Source organism: Gadus chalcogrammus, chromosome 12 (genome assembly GCF_026213295.1).
Source record: "Gadus chalcogrammus isolate NIFS_2021 chromosome 12, NIFS_Gcha_1.0, whole genome shotgun sequence".
Taxonomy (NCBI): domain Eukaryota; kingdom Metazoa; phylum Chordata; class Actinopteri; order Gadiformes; family Gadidae; genus Gadus; species Gadus chalcogrammus.
Genome location: NC_079423.1, coordinates 937771 through 963151, shown reverse-complemented (window position 1 = coordinate 963151; position 25381 = coordinate 937771). Strand labels below are relative to the sequence as shown.

Below are 25381 nucleotides of genomic sequence, written 5' to 3'. Positions count from 1 at the left end.
TTGAAAGTAGACAAGAGGGCATTCTATACAACGGAGTTGGGTATCTTACATTATGACAAATTAAATTACTTAGTTCAACTGAATTCCCCCTAAAATTATTGCATTAACATGCCGCAAGTGTCCTTCAATGTATTTTAATGGTCTGCTTGGATAGTCCCAGTGTAGTTTGAAAAATGAACCCCCTGTCGGCGACTTTCATTGGTTACTGCTGCAATTTTGTCCCGCCCACGGACGCTCTGCCTCATATGAATACAAATCACTTTTGCTACTCATGTACCACCTAAAAAAAACTACCTGCAAAAAAACCCCACCTTTGAGACTCGCAGGTGCAGATTTGAGCAGTTGTAACGATGGACTGGAGCGTTATTAGCATATTTTATTTGTGAGGAAAATTCCCACAGATCACATTTGGGTTTACGAATGCACACATTTTGGGCATGTTCTTAGATTATGAAACATGGGTGTGCGAATGTGTTTTGCACCAACTGCGCTGCAATGATTGTAGCAAAAGTGTAAATTGCATGACTCTTTGAAGTTGTGATGCACAGGATAGTATGTGTGCACCTGTAACACAGACTTGTGAACCCGTAGACCCTATTTTGTGTTTACAATGGTAGAAAAAATATTTACGAATTCAAATGTACTGTTACACATTTGTGACTTTAGTGTACGCATACAAAATCTGCAGTTACAGGTGCTAAAGACTTTTGCCACAATAATACCTTCATAGCCACCCCATCATGGCCTGCAGCTTTGTGGGGGTTCACCTTCTTCAGAGCCCGAAGGACTTGTGTGTGTGTGTGTTACTTGTAGCGCGGTCTCCTCTGTGTTGTGGGGGGACTTTATAGGGGTATCGCTGTCCTGTCGAATCTGCCATAGAAACTGTTCAGTGTGTCTGGAAGGGTGGAGTCACAAACTTTGACTCTGTTTGTGTTACTTCTGTAGTTGGAGATGGACTGTATTCCCTGCCACATACTCCTTGTGTTGTTGTCCCTGTAGCATCTTTCAAGTTTTTGGGAGTATGTTCTTTTGGCCGCTCTGATGGACTTCTGTAGCTCGTACCAAGCCTGCTTATACTCCACGGTGTCCCCTGACTTGAAAGCTGCACACTGGCTCCTGATCTTCATGCGTATATCGGCATTGAACCAGGGCTTTTGATTAGGAAACATACGAATGGTCCGGGAGGGAATACAAACTGAGGTGCACCAATCTATATAGCAGTGTCAATATTCATGTCAGTGCCCTCAAAACAGCCCTGCAGTTCACACAGTCCACATCTTCAAAGTTCTGACTGTGACTGGGGTTGCTTTCAGCTTTGTGATGTAAGTGGGCCGTAGCAGGACTGCTACGTGGTCAGACTTTCCAAAGTGAGGTTTGGGGACAGCAGCATAAGCATTTTTGATGTTATTGCCGAAGTGATCCAATGTGTTGTTACCCCTGGTGGGGAAGTTAATGAGCTGGTGGAGTTTATGGATATGTTTGTGAAGGATACAGTGCTTAAAATCCCCTGTGATAATAAAAACAGCATCTGGGTATGAGTTCTCATGTCTTAAGATCATGTCGTGCAGTACTTTGAGTGCTTTGTCCTCGTTAGCAGAGAGGGGGATATACACTGTACTCAGTATAATGCACTGCAGTTCTCTAGGTAGGTAAAATGGTCTGCACTTTATGGTAATAACTCCACGTCTTCAGTAGATAACTGCGATATTACCGTGTTGTCGGTGCTCCAGGACTTTTTGACAAGCAAACGTTTTTCCTCTGAGTAGCCATCCTACTGAGAAGGTCGTCCATTTTATTTCCCAGTGACTGGAAATTGGAGAGAAGTATCGCCGGGAGGGTTAGCCTTCCCTTGCTAACGAGGAATCGGAGTCTTCGTTCCGCGCTGCCCCGTCTGCCTCGCCTCCGTGCCGGTGTCGGGGTGCCAGGCAAACCCCCGGCTGCGGCCTGGCCCTGCGTTGTCGAGCAGTTTGGTGTTAAAATGTCCTTTGTGACTCATCTCACCAAGCTGTATCAGTGTCGCCCATTCATACTTGACACTAGCCTTAACGTACCACACATTAAACGAAAGAAAATAAATCAATAACACGAAAACTATGAAAAACTTGACTCGGAGAGCTATGCTATGTCGCACACAGGGCGACATAGGGTGCCATCTGCGCCATATTAAAAGATGGCGCAGATGGCACAGTCTTAATAGACCATTAAGACTGTGACGCAGACCATAAAGACCCTGACAAAGACCATTAAGACCTTTTTTTGTTTGCATACAGTTGACAACACTGTAATAGCCTCAGCTTGGATCTGCTGATGGGCGCACAAACTTCCACGACCGGCTGAGGAGTAATTAGTCTTTAAAGTTTTCAATTGATCGCTTTAGCACCCCCTATATTCCTATTTTGATGAACTTTAGCCTGGTTACCCTTCCACTATGATTCTTTTAGTACACCAAGCTTGGTGATTAACCTCGGCTTTTGGCACCTAACATTGGTCAGCGTCCATTTTGTTACAGTTTCATTTGCTCAACTTGAGGAGAAACAACTGTCTACAGGATTTCATGACTGTAGGTAAAAGGGGTCAGGAAATATGTCTGTCAAGAGTATGCATTTTCAGTTAATGGTTATAGTGCCCCCTATGGGCGAATCTGGATACAATTTGGAGTGGTTGCATTTTCAGTTAATTCTTGTAGCGCTCGCTATCGTATGATCTAGATACAATTTGGAGAGGTTAATCGTTTAATGATGACAGGTTAAGTTAAATTTGGACTATTTTGAGGCTCTGGCGGACATGTTGTTTTGTCAATCGACTTTATCTTACTTGAGCAGTTAGAACTTTGGTCCCCAACAGCCACTAAGTTGGTCCCGCTCAAATCAAACATTCCGTCGAGGAACTGTGGTCATTTTAGTCAGAGGCCATGCCCATCTCGATGCCACGTCCCAACTTTTTCATTGGACTCAAGATCATAGGAGTCCATCTTGATGTTTATATAAGCATTTAGGTCTTTACAAGTTTTAAACCACACGTTTTTCAGAAGTCAATGGCTCCTGGCTTCGTTGATCTTTATTGTACAGACTTCCCCTTACAGACTTCCCCCGTCAGATTGAAGACATTGGTTCATAGATGATACTGTATTTGCTAAAGGTTTCTTGTCAAAAACCCTAGGATCCTTTGGGAACAAAGTTCAAGATCAATTCATAGATTGTGGCGGCTGGTTGTTTTTAAAGTGAGGGAAGAAGGACTGCACGCTTGGTTGCCATTGGCCTGCTTGCACTGATGGTGGCCTATTGTGGCATAAGTATGTGACACTCAAGTTGATCCAGGGTGTTTTGGTGAACTACAAAATAGCAGGGAGGGATACTTGTGTGAATTGATACAAATCCACCAGTGGCAGCATTGGACTTTGGAAGCAGGTGGGCAGCATGTCTTGGACTACAAGGGAAGAAGGAAAGGATGCAAAGCCAATTAGTGAAATCAGGCCTACTCTTGATTTGTAAAACTAAATAAAAAAATCTGGGCCTATCATTGGGCCTATTTTTGCCCTCAATGACTGAAGCTTTTGGTTGTAATTTGGCTATGTTTATTTTCAGCTACAATTGTCTGAAGAAAAATAATATAACAATACCAAAAGTGATGCAATTTAAAATGCATCATGCTCTGAATCATTCACTAACATCCTTTCCACATTATCAAACAGAACGGTCAGAGTAACAAACAATTAAAAGAACATCAAGAACACTATTTTACAACGATTTCCATGGGCTGTAAGCCTTACATTGTAGGAGGCAAATGTGGATGTTAATGGGTGTTTCAGAATGTTGGTCATGGTGTTAAGCCAATTAAGATTGAGGGATTTAATTTATAGATCAAGTAAACCCTCCTCGCGGGCTCCGCAGCCCGGCCGCGGGTTTGTTGGTTCTCGTAACATAGACTTGAGGGGATAAACCCTCCCTCCGGGCTGCTCCACAGCCAGGACTCCTGCTTATTGGTTTATAGTGCAACCAGGGCTTCAGCCTATACGTGAATAGACGTAGGCGGGATCCAGATACCTTAGCTAGTCACACCCACCCAGAGGAGGACTTTCCTCCTCTCTCCCATTTAACCCCATGTTATTCACCGGCCGCCAACACTTTCGGGGAAATGAATGGGAGTCAATGGAGGCTGAGGGAGGAACGTCCTGCCTGAAATAATTGTCAAAGGCATTAAAGTAGTCCTATTTAAGGGCATTGATTCATTAAAGTAGTCCGGACAATCTACCTTTTTTATTCTCAACAATGCACCTCCACTGGTGTGAACAAAGTTTCATGACTGTAAGGCAAAGGGGTCACGAGATATGCTTGTTCAAAGTTAGCATTTTTGGACTATTGCTATAGCACCACCTTGGGCCAATCAGTGTAATATTTCTTCTCTGTTAATCTTGAGTTTAAAGTTTCATAAAAGCATGCAAGCGGTTTAGGCTGTGTAAATCAAACGTGGCGGAATAATAATAAAGACACTAACGATTACAATAGGTTGCCTTTGCACTTTGTGCTTGGCACCCTAATAATAAAACTGACAATTACAATACATTGCCTTCACACTTTGTGCTGGGCACCCTAATAATAATACTAACGATTACAATAGGGTTCCTACGGTTTCGTAGGACCCCTAATAATAATACTAACGACTACAATAGGATTCCTACGGTTCCTTAGGAACCCTAATAATAATAATACTAACGATTACAATAGGGTTCGTACCGATTCGTAGGATCCCTAATAATACTAACGAAAACAAAAGGGTGCCTACGGTTTCGTAGGACCCCTAATGACTCACGCACAATCATACACCGGAACAGAGGCCTAGACGTATCCCTGTAGATTAACTTTTCATCAAGTGAGAATATAATTATAAACATATGTATGCCAGAGCGATGACTGGTGACTGGTGACTGGTGACATTGCATTCAAAAGCATTTCCTACAGGAAAAGTAGAAGTTAGCCTCGTCATTATAGCGTGTAGAGTGGCACATATCTTGGAGTCGGTCATTGAAGCAATCTTTTTACACAGACTTTCTGCAGAACATGTTATAACAAAACAAGGTCCTCAGCACCAGTTCCCCCACCCATCCTCTTCGCATCTGCTCATTAACCTACAGCCTTTCAACACTTGGTGAAAAAGGGGCCTGTCAAATGACTGTATGATTTGCAGTTGCTGTGCGATTTGTTGGAAAAGGTGTGTTTTACTAGCTGCTGGCTATTTGCACACACACGCACACGCATTCATTCTCTATGTTTGCTTCGACATGCATATTCTCTATACAGCCTACGAAAAGGACTCAGCGCGTCACCACCGTATATTTTTGTGTATTCACATCCCACTCCTCGCCACTGGCGCTACTTACTATAAAAAAAAAACAATATCCTTCCACAGCTCACTGCCTGTGGTTTCCTCTTTTTTCTGTATTCAAAATACTAATCGTTCTCCAGCCTTTTGAATGGATTCCGCGCAAAACTATTTTTTGCTGAGGTAACTGTACTCCTCAATGGCATATAGATGACATACTTTAGAACAGGGGTCGGCAATTAAGTTTGGCCTCAGGCAAATTTTTTTCCAGCCAGTAGGTAACATTATCAAAGGCTAGTTCAAGGAATTGATTAATGAAAGTGCATCTGGAACTGTGACGTAGGCCCGTCAGCTGGCTTAGTCATATGCCTAACAAGCACTAGATGACTCTTAAAAGACGTACTTATAAACAAGTGTATGCCCTAATCACGTAAATGTCATGCCTGATCACGTTGGGTAGAGGTGTTGCTGCACTGTCTCCACAGAGACAACGTAGTGATATCATCATGAGCAGTTCTAACTGGAGAGAAAGTGAAATCCGCGAGCTGCTGATCATGTGAGAGAAGGTGATGCAGTCATATTAAACAGACCTTGAAAGATGGTGCGATCTGCGAGAGAGACGCTGAGGACCTGTCCTTACGAGGCTTTTCTCAACCCAAAAGTGGTCAGCAAAATAAATAAAAAAATAAAAACATTCGGGAATATGCAAATTATTCTAAAGAGGTCTAGACTCTAGACTCCTCGGTTTTACACAGGAAACTTGATAAGACGGTGAAATTGCCGGGTGTGCCAAGCCTCGACCGAACCTGCTTGGCAGTGTAGAAAGGCCTTATGCTGGAGAGAGGGCAGTAATGCGCATCTAAAGAAGCAGCCAACCACACACACACACACACACACACACACACACACACACACACACACACACACACACACACACACACACACACACACACACACACACACACCACGGCGGGTGCTGCCTTACTGCGCACACACACAAACCTCCATTCCTAGCCTACTCACCGTTAGATAGGGCTGTAGGCGAAGTAGTCTCATCAGAGAAACAGCAAAGTCTCAAAGCTTTGCGTCTTAAATCTTTTGTGAACTTTTTTCAACAGCTCCTTCCTTTCTCTACGTGCAGTATCACACAAAAATACGTAATGTCGGGTCGCCATGGTTGTTGTATATAGGCCTATAGAGGGGGGTTCCGTTTCATTTAATATTGCATAGTTACCAATAACTCCCGCTCAGGCCCTCGCAGCTTATGTGGGACCGTGACGATTCTCTAACCTTCCGGGAGTAGTAGCAGGATTTGATACAATTAAATTCAAAAACGGTTGTGAAAGAAAAAAAAGTTCACTATACCCGGCCCTTTACATTTAAGCTAACAGATATAGATATTCGATATTTAAAAATAATAAATAAAAAAAAATCATTACTTCAGAATAATCTGGTGGGCCAGATATTATGTCTGGCGGGCCAGTTATTGCCTACGGGCCGCCAGTTGCCAACCCCAGCTTTAGAATAAGAGGACCAAGAAAGAAAATAGGTGGGAAAAAAAAAGTCAAAAGCCGCGTTTCTTTTTGGTCCCAATTTCAGTGTTTGTAATCTACAATGACATTGTCCCAGAATAGGCAAATGGTGTGTGACAAATAAGGGTACATTAATTCCCATTAAAGGTGACATATTATACCTCCAGGTGTGAATGTGATTAGCCACTACAATCCGTTTTGAAAACCTACCTCTTCTGACATCACATGTGGGCGTGTCCACTTAGATGTATGGTCCTAGATATATCTGACATTAGGGCTGTCACTTTTTATTCGAAGTTCGAATATTCGTTCGAAGGTGGGGTGAAAAGTTCGAATTCGAAGTGTAATTCTCAATTCGAACTGTAAAAATGCGCTATAAAGAAGAGAGCGGTGAGTGGCTTTTCCTCAATAAAGCGGCCCTCCTGGATCCCCGCTTCTCCCGGTTAGTCCACCTTTCCCCTGCACAGAAACATCTCGTGACTGAAAGCCTCTCACACGAGCTCATTGAAACGGAGACCGACACTGATCGCACACGACAGGGAGAAAAGTCCGCTGCTGCGCTGGGCGCGATGGGCAGCCTGTTTGGGGACTTATACAGCACGGCTGACAGAAGCAGCTGCAGCGGTAACGGAGAGCTGCGAGACTACTTGTAATTTTCTTTCCGTAAGGAATAAAAAGAGCAGCATGCAGTGTTGGAGGTCGGCCTCACAGATTGTTCGTTTATATAGGCTGTGTGTGCCATGGACGACATGCGCTCCGCATATCGCGCTCCGAGCAGTTATTGTTAATGCGTAAAAGACAGCCGCACTTGTGTGTCGGAGCTTCCTCTTGTTGTGTTTACAAATGTGTTATCAAAGATGTGTTTTGATCCTGTGCTGTTATGAATTCAGTAGGTATACGTGATTTCCACAAGAAATAAAAAGAAACACGACAACAGTTGTTGTCGTGTTCATTAATTATGGACATTCGAAATTCGTTCGAATTTCATTTTTGGAAAAAGTGACAGCCCTATCTGACACATGTAGGTAGATACGCCAACTTGTGATGTCAGAAGAGGCAGATTTTCAAAACGGACTGAAGGAAGGTTTGTTGGTACAGATATTTTTTTATTCAAACTAGGGTAAGATAAAGCCAGAACCAGTGTCAAATATCTACATACATATTATCTTACATTTGACAAATGCCTCAGATGTGGATAATTTATTAGTAGAACGTGGCAACAACAATACTCTCTTTCTCCCTCAGTTCCCGATGAGAATGCACAGGGCCGCGAGCCAAACCAACGACCCAATGAGCCGCCCGGTTGTCGGTCGATGCTCAACTCCATTACTGTCTCCAAGAAGCGCAACTGGCTGCAGCAAAGCTCGCTGGGGAGGGTCCATGGGGTCGAGGAGCCCCTTGGTGATCTTGGGGCTGATGAGGAGGGAGGACAGGCCCCACGTGACCAGCCTCTCATTCGTCCCAGTTCTTCCCCTGAACTCCTGATGCCCCCAGGGGTTTCATCGTCACGCCCAGTGCGTTTTCACCTGCCGCAGGTACTGGTGATAATTGGCTTTTTAATACAGATGTGGAGAGCATTATACTGGCGAATCATCTTCGGGGATGTTTTAATTTTCTTCTTTTACAGCCAACAACCATAGTAGCTCATTCTTATTATGTATTTTGATTAGTTCCAAGCCAGTGTCCATCCCAAACTTTGTCAACTTGCTAAATATGTCCTTAATCAAATTATAAATGTGCTGTCCTCTACAAAAGCTTCATACTCACTCTGATGCTTTTGACCTAGTGTTTATTAAGTTATTGGTGATCCTCCATCTCTCGTTGAAAATAAGTTAATTAAGTGAAGCTCTTTCAGTGAAGCATTTGAACGAAAAAAAAGCACTTTCTCTTGCAGTCTGTTAGACCAGGGGTCTCCAACCTTTCTGGAGCTGAGGGCTACCCGATAGATGAGAAACTATATGAAGGGCTACTCCATTCAAAATCATCTTCTTAATTGAAATAAGTGTAAACAGCTCTTTAAAATAAGCCTATGTTTTTGTTATGCTCTCCATTAACACCAATTAAAGGAAATTGAATAACAGGAATAATTATGATCCCATTTATCTCAAAATATAAGAATGGTTACTGACAGTCATTGCCAATTTATCTCAACATAAATTAAAGGAAAGGCACAATAATACAATTATATTGTTCAATGTGCCCAATAGGGTTGGGCAATCGTCTACAAGCTTCCATCATCCGATAGTGCCCCCTAGCGATCGCCGATAGTCGATACTATCTGGGGGGGGGGGCAACTTTATAATAATTGTATAATATTAATTATTTATAATAATTTATCACTTTGAAAATAATCGTGTTTTTATTTTTCGATTTTTTTCTTAAAAACGAATACGATGGTCTTCCCCTTGGACCAGTGTGAGCCGTGAGCCTCCGCTGATTTAAGTTTCGATGCGTCGGCGCCGGCGGCGCTGTCATGATGACACACGCTGATGACACACAGCTCGTAGCTGTGTTCGAAATCGTTCCCTCTCACGGATATAGTGCACTATATAGGGTGCTCGCTATTTTGTAGTGTTGTTCGAATTCTCAGTGGTTAATTTCATGCCCTATATAGTGCACTTAAAATACCCAAAATGTGAGTGTACATATGATGTTCCCTACGTGTTACTCCCATATACCACAATGCAATGCGGACGTGTTTTTCCAGAGGAGAAGAAGAAGCTCAATAACCGCAAGCGGCGAAAACGAATACATTTAAAGATGGAGTCTCCGGCTTTCGTTTAGAAATATCAACAAATTTATTTGGAATTTAACAAGAAAATTAAACATTCAAAATTAATAAGAAAAACCTTGTTCAAGGAAATGCAACATTCAACATCAATACAACCTCCAGCTTTCCTCGAGAGTGCCCGGTTTGTTTACATGATCTGGGCGCATCTGTCTGCGTCACACAAATACCCGGCGCATTTACTGACGCAAATGACGTTTAGAAATGTTCAGCGTAGTGTCCGAATTCTTGTTTGTTCGTTCCCTATGTAGTGCACTATATCATGAACACTATAGGGAATAGTGAGTGAGTGAATAGGGAACGATTTCGAACACAGCTCATGTACCACAGCTGTGACCCGGAAATGGTGCAGCGGGGTGTGATGGCATTTCGCCGTGCTAGCAGACCGGTAGGTTTCGAGCACCTCCCCTCTCCTCTCGCAGCAGTGAGTGAATACGGCAGGTCAGCGCTACATAGTATTATATTTATTTCCATTCACAGCAGTCTGCACAGATGGAAAGTGCAGTAATTGTCACTATTGGAACATCCATGACGTGCGACTCAAAGGGTCCCAGCGAGCAACGTGTTGGCGAGGAATGTCTTAGACTATTTGTTATTGCAGAAAATATATCACTACATTAATGTCTTTGTTTCCCTGTCTACGGTTTGCGTGGGCCAGGCCCGGGTCACACCACAGATCCGGTGCATTGACCCGGCTGAAGAAAACGATGCAGATGACGAGGGTGAGATCTGGTACAACCCCATCCCTGAGGACGAAGAACCAGCTCAGGTGACCAAAAACAACCCCCCCTCTAGGAGACCAGTGGCCTCACCTCCGCAGGAGAGCCAAGCCCCAAAGAGGAGGCCAAGCAGGTGCTGGGATGGAGGCTCCTGTAGGACGCCAGACACCTCCACCAACACGGCCCGGCCAGAGAGGCTTAGGGAAGGCGGGGGCCTGGCCTTCATTGCTGGCGGAGGTGAAGGAGGAGATGGGAGCCAGGGAAATGCCACACATTCCATAGATACACCACATCTGCACAGGCAGATGCTTTCTTGCAAATCTCAGGAGGAGGCGGGGGCTTCCGGCAGCAGAGCAACGGGTGAGGAAGGGAATACACACACACACACACACACACACACACACACACACACACACACACACACACACACACACACACACACACACACACACACACACACACACACACACACACACACACACACACAGATATATATACACACACACACAGTCTATTTAGCTCTTAGTTTTCTCTGGCTGCTGCTAGGCCTTCAGATATGTTTCTGCTACTTGGTAAAGAAAATAAGAAAACTGAGAGATTGGGAACCAAAACCAAACAAAGATCAAATAGGAGCAAAACAAGGTCCTATTAGATCTGACAATGACCCTCTCACTGTTTAATCACAGCATTTACCATCAGTGTCACTCAACAGTGGAACAGTAGTTACACATCAGCAGGGAGTAATCTTCCATCTCTCATGTTGTAGACTCTTTAATACCTTCCACAAAATATGAAAACTAGCACAAAAAATTTGAATGTTCTTTATATTACATTTATTCAAGTGTGTGTGTGTGTGTGTGTGTGTGTGTGTGTGTGTGTGTGTGTGTGTGTGTGTGTCGCTTCTACATCTGCAAGTTTTCTTCTTCCAATGGGTTGTCTCAGACCAGTGTTATGTCGACACTCAGTCCCTCCCTATGGACTATTTTTCCTTGTTTGTTCTCCTGACTTCCTACCTGTTGTCGTGTCTATTGTAGCAACATGGTAGTTTTAACTGTTTGAGCTGTCCTTATAATTATAAATCTAAACGACTCTTCTCTGTGGCATGCAACAGCCCCCCCCCCTCCCCCAACGGAGTACATCTGAAGACCAAAGCTATGCCTTTGTTAACTTAACTTTAATTGTCTTCTGCTCAGAAGACAATAAACCCCACTTCTGTCATTGATAATTAATGGTTTGATGTGGCCTCGTTTAAAATAGATAAAGATATGCATTGCATATACAGTTGTTTTTTATAAAATAATTTAGTTGCTACAAAATTGAAACAATGAATTTAATGAACTCTCACACACTGATCCTTCCTTGTTTGGACCATAAGTACTTGAAGCAACCGAGAGGAGACTGATTGACACCTGGAAAACAGTCATGGTTGGTGGCTCACTGTTCCAACCATCCACGTCCCCCCCCCCACCCCCCAAGACGTTCACTCTGGGATAAGGATTCAATCACTCCCAGAGGAGTCTCCTTGTACCCAAATGCTAGTCAGAGATACACTCTCTACTACGGAGGGGGAGCGCTCATTTCTAAATACAGTTTGATAGGTTGGTTTTTCGCAGGCCTCTTTGAAATGTGCTGCTGTCATCAGTCTGCTGAAATTAGGGGCTTTCTTGTTCGGGTAGGCAGGTATGAGCTGACATAATAGCAGAGCAGATTAGCTTGTTCAGCACATTCTAATCCGGTGAAGGAGTTTTGTTCATCGACAAACAGGGAATCTTTGTTTTAGAATGAAAAGGTTTGGTGCAATGTTATTCTAGTATTCAAAAGAGACGAGATGCCCTGCCATTCAACCAACCTAGTTTAAGGAAGCTTGCAATGCCCCAACAAACACACCCAAAAACAACTATAGAATGTGGGCCGATTCCAACAAAAAAGGTAAGCTGACACTAGCCAAAAATAACCATAGACATTGGTGTTGGACCCGTTTAATTTCTCAAATGAGTAAATGCACTATCCCATTGAGCTGGTGTTCTTGCTGTGCTCTTTGCTGTTGTATAAACCAGCCCCAGTCTCCCTACACCCACCAGCACCACCCAACCTACGTCCACCGTGTCTCGCTCCGGAACTGCCAGCTTGTTGACTTTGTCTCCCATTCCTGTGGCTTTGGTGACGCTATCCCACACTTGGGCTCAGCAGCCAAGAACAACACTTTAGACTGTGTGTTCCCTCTCACATTGAGGGAACACACACCGGCTATACAAGCGATGACATAAATTGACGATGTTCTACAGCCTGTATTTGGGATATGCGGGTGCTTAAGGAATGTTAAAGGAGCAGGGGATAGGCGCATTAAACATTGCCTTGATATTGTATCTAAATCAACATTAAGGCACAATCCAATTCCCACCCCTTACCCCTCCCCCTTTCCCCTTCCCCCTTCCCCTTGCCCCGGGTAAAACGTTCCCCTAAGAAATGAGACACCCCTCCATTACGTCGAGTCATCATCGCTTGAAGCTCGTGGACTGCTACGTCAACAGAGGCCAAGAGTAGGCGTGTTTCCGAATGATAACAACTAGTAGTAGTAATAATAATAATAATAATATCAGTCTTGTATAGCACATTTCTAGTCCCCAATGCGCTTCACAAAATAAATAATAAAGTAAAGGGGCTCAGAAAAACCAGACAGCTGCCAAATTTAATGGTCGGCTTTTCCTCAAAGCCCTCCCTTTAAAGTGTGGTCCTTTTTGGAAGCTTCATTTCAAGGGCTACGTAGCCCTACGTCTTGGCCCTAGCCCTAACCCAAATGAGATTTGGGACAGCCCTACCCCTACAAAAACAAGGGGGAGGGGTAAGGGGTGGAAATGGGATTGGACCTTAGCAACAATGTTCACTCCTGTACACGTGTGTGTGTTTGTTGGTATATTTCTTTGTCTTTGCTGCCAATGTAGTTGGCTCTACAGAAGAATGACATGGTGCTTCTCGTCTAGTTGGTAGGAAGGGGGATGGGACAGGGGAGCCTGAGACAACTGAAATAAGGGGATTCTCTCTCACTCACTCACATACATACATACATACATACATACATACATACATACATACATGCATACATACATGCATACATACATGCATGCATACATACATACATTGAAATGTCTTCTGAAATGTGTAATAGAAGAGGAAGGTTGAACAGATGAAAGAGCAGGTACATATTTGCAGTGAAGAGGACAATAAATGGATTCCTTGTATGTGGTTAAGAATGCTTCTAAATTCAAAAGTTCACATTCAGCAACACTTGGTCATGTGTTTTTCACCTTTTTTTAAGTTCTGAAAATGTCTGAGCTGTCAATGGACTCATAGTGTTGAAGCAGATCCAGGGTTCTAGTCTGGCGATGTAACTTGTGTTATCAACCTGGGAGGGCACAGATATCACTTAGTGAAGATCTAAAAATGGACAGCAGCCTCCTTGATTGAATGGGAACAAGAGAGTGCTGCATTAATGAAGTGGTTCAGATGCAGACGACTTGGTATGACTATGGCCCTCCTCTGTTCGGATGGCTGCTTTTCTGGGCCGCCGGATACTCCCCAGATGGGTCTTGCAGCCAATTGCCCGGTCGTAGTGTTCCCTCAATGCCCTGTATAGAAGCTGGAGTCGTGATTGATGTAGTTTATACGATGTCCATATTGCATCTTTCTACCCACGTCGTGCTGTGGGATTCTGGCGGATGGTTCATAATGTAAAGGGCTATTTCTGGGAGTTGTTTAGGTCAGTGCAGTTCAGTGAGGAGGCCGGGCCGCCTAAAGTGGCCTAGAATTAGCCTGAACAACTAGGATTACATGGAGAGAGAGCTTGGGTTGTGTTGCTTATCTTATCTATCTAGAAGAGGAAGATTGGAGTCGTCAGGTTTTGTCTGTGAGGCAGACGCATTACTTTCAGGAGATAATGGTCATAGTATTACATTTTGTTAATTAGTGAAAGTGGCTACATGGTCTCTGTTACTTTACTACAGTTAAGAATTGTAAAGATGCAACTTATTACAGAGCCTTTACCACTCTCATGTTTGGTTTTAATCATCATCAGCAGCAGTTTATCAAGACTGTACTTCCCTGCAGAGTGGCCTTGAATTAGTTGACACTTTGTTGCTACAGTTACCAGTTAGCTGGAATTGCCGCTGCTGCTCCTGCTGCTGCAGCAGGGTGGCCAACACTGCATGAGCATGGCCTTGGCAGGGGGCCATGTTGTGCTAGGAGGAGGAGAGCCTGCATGCCTTGTTCTAGTAGCAGGGATTCTGTTTCCAATGTACATGACACACTGGGTGTCCTGGGCGTCACTTACAAAGGAAGGGCCCCTTGTGCTGCTGAATGTGTTGAAGCTAAGAGAGAGAGATGGAGGCGGAGAGGGAAAGAAAGTCCAGTGTCGGTTGGGGCCCTAGTCACAGATTGCAGAAACCATGGGACAACTATGGCATTTTTCCCGCTATGTACAATCCCCATGTTTGTAAGCATACTCGTACTCACACACACACCATTTAACTCAAGGGTTTTACAGGGACAGCAGATTTGTTTACCTCCGACGTCTATCAGGACGTCTGTCTGTCTGTCTGTACCTAGGTATTGTATATTCTAAACCCACACTGGATTTCATTCACTCACTTTCACTTTCTGACACTCTTTTACAAGCAAAGCCCAGTATCGCCCCCCCAAAGCACATTGTGCAAACACAAATGACATATATACCCTGAACTGAGAATGTGCACACGCATTGCTTCCCAATGGGGTTAAGGCATGCACTTGCTTACACATGCTAACATGCCCCGACGCATAATAACGGATGCTCACTCACACTAATAAACACTTACGTGCAGACACACACCCATCCAGACCATGCTTCTCCGCACCTGTCTGTTCTGCACGTTAAGGAGACTTCAACAGCACTACATTCCTAGACGTCAGATACAGGGTGACTTGGGATGGGGGCCTGTGTGTGTGTGTACTTCAGGGGTCCCAAGGGACCCCTGAAGTACCTTTTTTATAATGTGCGAAAAAGTGGCAGGCTAGTCAAGAAGTGAATCTTCTTAGCAGAGTTCCAGTGGTCCTAAAAGGGGAGTGGGGCACTCTGTTTTGACGATTTAAAATTTACTACGATGTCCCCTCGTTATTTGGCAAATTCCAATGTAACTGTAACTGTGAACCTGGAGTTCTGCTGAGGAAGCCTAAAATTCCCTCCACTAGCCATATAATCCCTCACTCGTTCTCCTCTTCTTCTTCTCTTCCTACCCACCCTCCATGCTCTCTTTCTCCAAAATGTTAATCTTAATCTAAATGTGCATCTATGCCATCTATCAGAGTACTTTTTGAAATTTCACAGCAGTATTGAAGCACACAATAATGCGTAACCCATCTCTTGTTCATGATACTACAACAGTTTGCATTGGATTTTTGGAATTGCCATCGAAGGCGTTACATATAGCAATGTATCATAGATTTTAATTCAAAGATGTATATGAAAACAACCTATTTTAATATTTCATAAACTTTGATTGGTTCATAGTAATAATATAATCAAACGCCCCAGTTAAGACTGTGGTTAGGGTGTGTACATGAGAGATTCAAATCAATAATTGTATTTAAACTGGCATCATACATTTGGTACATTTCAAAAATGGATTTCAGTGATAGTATGTAAGTAGTGACTTATTAACGTCCTCATGTTGTATGTTTTCTTCTGCAGAAGGCTCGGATGATCCCCAGGCAGCTGGGTTCTCGCCTCCCTCCAGCCCCAACCCAGCCAAGAAGCCCAGTTCCCTGAACTGGTCCTTCCCTGACAAGATCAAGTCCCCACGCACGGTCAGGAAAATCTCCATGAAGATGAAGAGGCTTCCGGAGCTGAGTCGTAAGCTTAGCGTCAAGGGGTACCCCAGCAACGGCAACAGCAGCAGTGGCGGGGGCAACAGAGGCAGCCAATCAGAGACCAGGGCCAACTCCTTTAGGCTGAAAAGCTCGGGTCCCGAGGCTATGGCAAACTCCTCGAGACATCCCAGGTTCTCTACGCCCGGTGGAGGAGGGGAGGCGAGCCACAACGTTATCTCACGCTACCACCTGGACAGCAGTGTCTCCACCCAGCACAACTACGGCAAGAAGGAGAACAGTGGCGTGTCCAAGTCGGCCATTAAAGGTGGCTATCTCAGTGACGGAGACACCCCCGAGCTGGTCGCCAAGTCTGGGAAGCGCGGCTGCACGGAGGGCAGTGGGCGGAAGTGTAAGGAGTTGGGTCCCGGGAGTGTGGGAGCCGAAAAGGCGATTTGGGGCACGGGGACTGCTGCCGGAGGGGGGGGCCCTCCAAAGCTGCACGGAACTGAGCTAGACATCGACGCCTTCCGCCCATACAGTTTCAGCCTGCAGCCAAAGTGCAGCCAGTACATCTCGGGGCTGATGAGCCTACACTTCTATGGCGCAGAGGATCTGAAGCTACCGCGCGTGGACTCACGTGATGTCTACTGTGCCATACAGGTGGACTCTGTTAACAAGGCACGAACTGCCCTGCTCACCTGCCGCACCAGCTTCCTGGAGATGGACCACACGTTTAACATCGAGCTGGAGAACGCCCAGCACCTCAAGCTGGTGGTGTTCAGCTGGGAATCAGCGCCCAAGCAGCGCAACCGCGTCTGCTGCCACGGCATGGTTGTGCTGCCGGCGCTTTTCCGCGTAACACGCAGCCACCAGCTGACCGTGAAGCTGGAGCCACGTGGGCTGATCTACGTTAAGCTTAACCTCATGGAGCACTGGCAGAACTCACTGGACGGGGGTTGGGACGGCAGCCGGGAGCGCCGGGTGTTTGGCGTGGAGGCGTGGCGCGTGGTGGAGCGGGAGAGCACGGGGCTCCTGGTGCCACTGCTCATACACAAGTGCATCACTGAGATCGAGAATAGAGGCTGCCAGGTGAGTCAGAACCCCTTAAATAACCTGAGCTGAAGCATGTCTGAAGAAAATATTATCAATAGTAATTCTGAAGTAATGGAGTTATGGAAACAAAACTTTAACATTACCTTGAATGATGCTGCCATGCGGTAGGTTTATTTAATGACGTTGTGTCGCTAATGGGAAGGGCAGTAAGTGCATAAAGTACAGTAAGCCTGTTTAGTAAACTCTGGCCCTGCAGCCATTGGTGATGCATAAAAGAGTGTCCTATATCCACACTCATGGAACAAACCAGACAGAACAGAACACCACAACCCTGGTGCTTGCACTTCCTTCTATGCCTTTAGAGTGGCCTTTGTATCCAGCTGAGTGGGGAGAGCTGCAGGGAGGAGCCCAAGAGGGATTGTGTGGGAGGGAGAGGGAGGGAGAGAGATCTCTCCCATTCAAGCCTTGCGAGTTGGTCCAGGGTGAGCGAAAGCCAGCCCTTTTGCCACTAGCGTGCAGGAGGAATAAGAGAATCCTATTCCTCCTAATTAAGGCCAAGACTGGCAGTAAAACTGTCAGGCCATTGGTTGTGGTAGCTCACTATAGGGGGGCATGCCAGGGGCAGAGGGTGCTGGGTTAAACAGTAAGTCCCATGAAACGCTCATCTGTCAAGCAGCACACACTTCTCCCCATCCCCATTTCACGGTTACTGCTAGGTAACCGCCAGTTGCCTGCAGTTCTTGTTGCTGTGTTCTGTAGTGGTGTTTTCTGGGTGGTCACATGTAATGTCTGACATAAACCATAGTTGAACCTGCTCAAGTGGATTTAATAATAATAATAATAATAATAATACATTTAATTTAGAGGCGCCTTTCAAAACACCCAAGGTCACCTTACAGAGCATATAGTCATCATACATATTTAAAAAAAAAAAAAAGACATTGTGGAAAAAATAAATAAATAAATAAATAAATAAATAAGTAAATAAATAAATAAACATAAGCAATAAGAAATAAATAAAACAAAAACAAGACAAAACAAAACAAAAAAAACAATCAAAACAGTGATCAGTTAGACGTTGTGTGCGAGTTTGAACAGGTGAGTTTTGAGTTGTGACTTGAAGGTTGTAATGGTGTCTGACTGTTTTATGTGTGGGGGGAGGGAGTTCCAGAGCCTGGGTGCTGAACAGCTGAATGACCGGGCACCCATTGAAGTGAGTCGTGATGTGGGGATACATAGTAGTCCAGCAGAGGTTGAGCGGAGGGAGCGGGAGGGAGTGTATTCTTGGAGGAGGTCGCAGAGATAACTGGGGGCTAGGTTGTGGAGAGCTTTGTAGGTGAGGAGTAGGGTTTTGTATTGGATGCGGTAGTGTACTGGGAGCCAGTGAAGTTGAATGAGGACAGGGGTGATGTGGTCAGATGATTTGGTGCGGGTGATGATCCGGGCGGCTGAGTTCTGAATGATCTGCAGTCTGTTGATGAGTTTGGTGGGGAGTCCGGTGAGGAGGGCGTTGCAGTAGTCTATGCGTGATGTGACAAATGAGTGAACTAGGATTTCAGTGCTGGATTGGGTCAGTGCTGTGCTGTCATTGCATTTCTGACATGTAAGTTGATAGCATGAATATAATAACGTTTTCTTTCTATTTGGATCCAACACATGCATGCACTAATATCTAAGTGTCGTTGGTGTCCAGTATATGCTACAATCATTTAATAATCTGCCATTATACAACAAAGAAAACAGTTGTTCAGCTGTGAAATATCAGCGATTTACAAATGTCAGGTGTAAGGTGGGTTTGTGTTTGTCCCCTGTTGGAGATGACGTGACTAGGGGGTAGGTTTTAGGGGGTGTCCAGGTTAGTGACCATGAGGGTGAGGTCTGTGGGAGGGTACGGGGATTTGGACGCAGGATGCCAGATATCTTGCTGCTGCTGCTATTGTTATGTTGTTTGTATTCGTCCCAAACAGGTATCCAAGTTGTGTCTCTCTCTCCCCTCCCTTTTACAAAGCCCTAGCACAGTTTTGGTGGTGACATTGTAGCCAGTTGGATAATAATTGGCATCTGCTATGTGTTGGGGACGGTTTATACTCAGAAAGGTGTGTGTGTGTGTGTGTGTGTGTGTGTGTGTGTGTGTGTGTGTGTGTGTGTGTGTGTGTGTGTGTGTGTGTGTGTGTGTGTGTGTGTGTGTGTGTGTGTGTGTGTGTGTGTGTGTGTGTGTGTGTGTGTGTCGTAGTTTACATAAATGTGGGAAATAATAAAAGTGTTGCTCCACTACTATGCTGCTATCTGTAATTTTACAGAGCTGAGGACCGATGTCTCTTTCCTGTCCTGTGTGTGTGTGTGGTGAGGATAATTCTTATCTTGCAGAGGTACAAAACTCAGGGAAATATTGTCTATAGACAATATCAGTCCTGCAGTCACACAATGCTGGCTGCCATTGTTGTCTAGAAAGTTGGATTGTCTGATCCATTGTTGTTTCTCTGGGCCTTAACATTCACAAGCTAGTTGCTGCTAGTGGGTGTTGCCCGGCAGCAGGACTCAGGAGTGAAGGAAGGAACTCGTCAATGGTACCAGCTGTTCCTTGTTTGTGCTCTGTGACTCTAAGCCCCATAGAAAAAGGGTTTCTTTTTTATTTTCCTCAATGGACTTGTTGTTCATTGTACCCAATGACTTGTGTTTACTCACGCACAAAACTAAGGCCCTGCCTAATCTCTCGTTCTCTTTTCCCCATTCGTTTAAGGGTTTCGAAACACTGCCCACCTCACAGGACTCACTCACTCACTCACTCCCTCAATAGTTTGGCTGGATGGATGTGTAACAAAACTATTAAGACAGTGGTCCGTGGCAAAACATATAAAGGCTGTGAAGGAATGTGTTTGTGTGTATAACCGACCTGGTCTCAACCTGCCATTCACAGCCCACTGACTGAGTTGCCAGGGCAACTGCAGCAGATGGCCTGCTATGCCAAATTCCAGGCTGACACATGTAGGAGAGATGTCCAGGTAGTCTGGCCTATTTCCAACAAAACGGGGGGGGGGGAGAAGCAAGAAGAGTTGGATTGAAGGAGCCTGTTATGACCTGTTCAACTTACTTACTTTGTGTAAGGTTACATATAGGTAATTCTTGGCCTAAGATTTAGAGGTGCTGATCCTCATCCCAGCCGCTTCACACTCGGCTGCAAACCGATCCAGTGAGTGGTGAAGTTCACAGGCAGATGATGCCATCAGGACCACATCATCTGCAAAAAGCAGTGATGAGATCCTAAGCTCACCGAACTGCAACACCTCCCTACCATGAACGTGGACACAGCTCTCGCTTTGGGAGTATAGAGATTGGATGGCCCTGAAAACACATGTAGTACTGGATGGGCATACTCCGAGGCCCCCTCGAGGATCCTTGCGAAAAGCTGGTCTGTGGTTCCACCTCCGCGCGGCAGAATCTGCATTGTTCCTCAAGTTCGACAATCCGCCAAACCCTCCTTTCCAACTCCTTGGAATAGAATTGACAAGGGAGGCTGAGTAGTGTAATACCCCTGTATTTGGCACACACTCTCTGGTCCCCCTCTTTGAACAGGGGAGCCACCACCCAGGTTTGCCACTCTTTCGGCACTGTCCAAGACTCTTACGGCCTGAAGAGGGGTGTCAACCAAGACAGCCCCTTCACAACCAGAGTTTTCAGCATTTCTGTCCGGATCTCATCAATCTCTGGGGCTTTGCCATTATGGAGTTGTTTCACTACCTCAGTGACTTCCCCCAGGGAAGTTGACGAAGAACCCCCATCAGCCTCCTGCTCTGCCTCTACCATAGAGGGCGTGTTAGTCGGATTCAGGAGTTCCTCAAAGTGCTCCTTCTACCGTCCGACTATCCCCTCAGTTGAGTTCTGCAACTGCCTCGGTCCTCCTCCGGGATAACACATCCCGGAAGGCCTCCTTCGTCAGTCAGACTATTTTCCTGACCACCCTCTCGTCCAATGGGGTAAACACTTCTGAGTATCCTCACACCAGCCCGGTCCAACCCCTATTCAGGAGTATGGTTCCAGAGCTGAGACAGTGCTTAGAGGTAAGCCCCTCCAGATCTAACTGGTACCATTCCCACTCCTCCCTCACAAGCTCCGGTTCCTTCCCCCACAGCGAGGTGAAGTTCAACGTCCCAAGGGCCAGCTTCTGCCATGTGGCAGCGCACTCTACCCCAGCAGGTCTTCCTGTGAGTGGCCGGCCCACAGGCCGGAGCGGGCGGTTGTGCTCGGCCGGGCTCCGTGGCAAGCCCCTCAAAAACGAGCCCTCCGTCTTGGCCTGGCTCCAGACGGGGGCCTTGGGTTTCCTCCGTTCAGGGTCTCTCCTCCTCTTGCTCTATTTTCCATGAAATCTTTGTGAACCATTCTTAGGCTGGCCCCTCACCTGAGACCACTCTGCCATGGGAGACCCTACCAGGAGCCCCAGGCTCCAGACAAGATAGCCCTCAGGTTCAAACAAACCTCCGACATGATAAGGTGATGGTTCCTGGTTCCTTTCTGATAATAATGATATTGATGATTATGCACAATAAAAAGTCTTAAAGGAAATTCCATCTCCTGTGTCATATTTATAGTATAGTTATAGTATAGTATAGTAGTATAAGTATTTCGTATTATTTTAGCAACATTTTTCTCTTTGTTGCAGAGAAGTGGCATTTTGCCACTTTAAGGGTGAGTTGAACTGGGTGGACAGTGGACACAGTGCTTTTGTGTTGTTATGTATGTTGTGAGTACATGAGTTGGCAGGGTTACTTTTACTTGTTGGTTGCCATTTCTTCAACAAGTCCCAAAATGGCTAATGCGGCTTGCCACCTGCTGTGCTACCTGGGGACTGTTTGGCTGAAGCTGCGTCTTTGAGACATTGATGTTAGGATACAATGCATTTTCACTGCTAAAATTAATCGTTTGAATTGGGTTTTCGAGTCTAATCACATAATGTCATGCTTCGATATCTTTACAGGAATCCAAACAACAAATCTAAATGAACTAAAATGGGTCCCGCGATTAATTATCCCATTAAGTGACACACAACATAAGTAATTTATCCTGAGTTGGACTTCAGACTGCTGGACTTCACCACACATTCCTGCGTTCTAGCCAAGTTGTCATTCAATATTAGGCCTTTTCCAATAGCACATTGTTTGGACGGACGTAGACTTGATCGATAGGGCTGTAAAAATGTCCATCTAGCTTGACCTACTTTGTCTGTTTCTGTGTGTATTGGTGTATGTGTGTGTGCGTGATTTTCCAGGTGGTGGGTCTCTACCGTCTTTGTGGTTCGGCGGTGGTGAAGAAGGAGCTACGGGAGGCGTTTGAGCGAGACAGCCTTGCCACAGAGCTGTGTGAGAACACCTATCCCGACATCAATGTCATCACAGGTAACTGTAGTCATCAACACCATGGTTATAACGATCACAGCAAAGGCATGCTTGCATTGACTGTCTGCAAAAATTTCGAGGAGTTTTCTGTTTGTAGTTAACCAACATCACAGTTCAGGTTATGCTGGCGCACAATCTACACACGCATATATATTTATCTTTTTTTCGTCCCACTTGGCTCCCAATTTAAGATTTTTTTTTCGTCTTTGGTATTGTTGTGGGCAACAATTGCATTGGTCCAGAAGGGTTTGCAGCAAAAAAACGCTGCAGCAATGATCTTCAAAAACGGCAAAGCAATTGAATACTTCAGGGCAATAGCGCCCCATTAATATACGTCGTGCTTGTTCAGACTTTGACAGGCTCAGATTATATTCTAAAATTATGTTAAGGATCCATACAGAGGAATACAACCAACTCTTGACCAACAAAATGAGTTGCAGTCACCTGTAGTTCAACCAGCTATCTCATTGGACTGTGTTATGGCTCCAAGGCTGTGGAGCTGTGGTGGAGGTCGAAGAATGTCCCTTCCATTCCTCGGTCTTGGGATCAGAGGTAGAAAGTATTTGATTGTTTTTTATACAATAGGGTTTGTTTCTAAAAGTTTATTATTCGGTGTGATGATCAGATTATGATATGTATTATAATATTGTCACTTTAAGCATAATGCATCACTCTCTGTGATGTATGGGGAAGGTAGGTGTTTAAGATGGGTGTAGAGGGTGTACAGAAAGTATTTGGTTGGAGTTCATGGAGGAGAAACATGGTCATGATTTTTCTCCCACCTCCCTTCCCACAGTGAAAGAGGAAGGCGACAGGAGCTGCTGTTGGTTTTGGGAAGAGGCCCTTTGTGGGCCTCCTTCTATCATGCGGATGCTTTGATCGGCATACATTTGCATTGCAGGGCAGAAAACACAGTTAACAGTTGAACGGCTTCGGAAAAAAGGGCACCAGTGCTGGAGGTGACTGTCAGTCTTTTCTCACCGTCCAAATGTACCCTGCCCAGCTGAAAAAGGGTGGATGCTTCACTCATGTGTGTGTGTTTGTTGGAGTTGGGTCAATGGTGTTATTGTTAACTGCAATAAGGGAGATGTCAGTTTGTGATGGTCATGGATCTTACACTTGTGTGTGCGAGTGTGCATTCACAAACACACCATTTTTTGCATTCTCACTTTTGGATGTGCTGAGACATACCATGCCGAGCTGAATTGAGTTTCCACTATCATTTCAAAAGCACTGTGCTGTGCCAAACCGGGCCTGATATGGATAATCTCTGAGGTAAGGCCAAAGCGAGCCCGTGTGTGTGTGTGTGTGTATTAGTGCTGTCAGTTTAACAGTGTTAATTTTTTTATTGCGCGATTAACGCTCTTCCGGCTTGGCAAACGTTGTCGTTTTTTCGACTTCAGTTTCAACAACTAGTCACGTTAGAAAAACTACAACACCATACCAGATCTAGCTACACCGCAAACAAAACAACAAGTACGCCGCACAAACTTGTTGGGGGAATCAAGGATAGGGAGCGGGTGAAAAACTTCTTAAAAGTGTGCGTGTGTTTTTGTGTCACTCTGTTCGAGCCTACACGAGAGTTGTTGTCATTAGCTGTTACGTCTTTTTAACCAATCGCAGTTCAAGGCCCACCTGGGCTGTACCACTTTGGGAGGGGCCACTCAGTTACTCCCCTCTAGACAGCCCCAAAACGTTAACGGCCCACCGGGAATTCTCCCGACTCTCCCGATTACCACTTCCCCACCGTGTCTGTGTGTGTGTGTGTGTGTGTGTGTGTGTGTGTGTAGGCGTTATTCGATAGCCTGGTAATGTGTATAGGCCTACGTACGGTAGGAATATTCATACTGGTTTAAATAATAAATGTTATAGTATTTCCCATAGTATTTTGTTCGAAAGTTTAGAAATTGAAACAAATAAAAGCCTGGGCTATTGAAGTTTTACGGTAGGCCTGCCACTGTCATGCACCTACCCGATGTCAAGTGGACCGGGTTGAATTCACTGCGGGTCTCTCTTCCTATATCCATCTTGCCAAATATATTTTATTCACACACTCTCTGATCTAGCAGCACGAAATCAAGGGATATTTAGAATAGAAAAAAATGTGCGATTAATCGCGAGTTAACTATGACATTAATGCGATTAATCGTGATTAAATATTTAAATCGCTTGACAGCACTTTATATATATATATATATATATATATATATATATATATATATATATGACTGGAGATAGGATAGGTTAATTCACTTGAGGTGGTTAACAGTCTGGTTATGTTATCAAGGACTACGCTACTTTGAGATGCCCCTGGAATCCCCACGTTTTTTTCCAGTGTAAAGCAAGCAAAAGAAAAAAAAGGAAGTTGATTTATATTTTTTTATAAGATTCGGGGCTAATTAAATACTATCTGAGGCTTTAGCCCCGAATGAATGAAATGAAACGCCACTGGCATGAAGTAGATATGGACCAAAGGAGAAGTTATATCTTGACTTTGGTCAGCCTTGTGGAAGAGTCATTGGTCAGCATTGAGCGGGGCCTTAAAGTGCGGAAATAATCCCTCCCAATTTATCTCCGGATACAGAAAAGGAATAAAGTTAGTATCCATAGATACTTTGACCATGCACACCATATACCAAGACCTGTCTTATTAAAGGAGCATTTCACCAGTGGAGGCATGAATATGTATTGAAATTGGGTCCTATATGAAGTCGAATAATAAAATAAAATTCTAATTTG

General features: G+C 44.8%; 1 protein-coding gene across 4 annotated transcripts in view; it reads left to right on the top strand.

Annotated features, from left to right (window-relative positions):
• LOC130393779 (uncharacterized) overlaps positions 1-25381 on the top strand; it is a 55009-nt gene that overhangs the window by 11187 nt on the left and 18441 nt on the right. For 2 of the 4 annotated variants that reach the window (XM_056604502.1, XM_056604500.1), the window contains 4 exons: positions 8097-8386; positions 10298-10718; positions 16081-17288; positions 22516-24815. In XM_056604502.1, coding sequence (XP_056460477.1) covers positions 8097-8386; positions 10298-10718; positions 16081-17288; positions 22516-22743 — 2147 coding nt within the window. In that variant the 3' untranslated portion in view covers positions 22744-24815. Of the gene's footprint in view, positions 1-8096; positions 8387-10297; positions 10719-16080; positions 17289-22515; positions 24816-25381 lie in introns of those variants that run through there. The other 2 variants (XR_008897153.1, XM_056604501.1) reach the window with 2 other exon arrangements.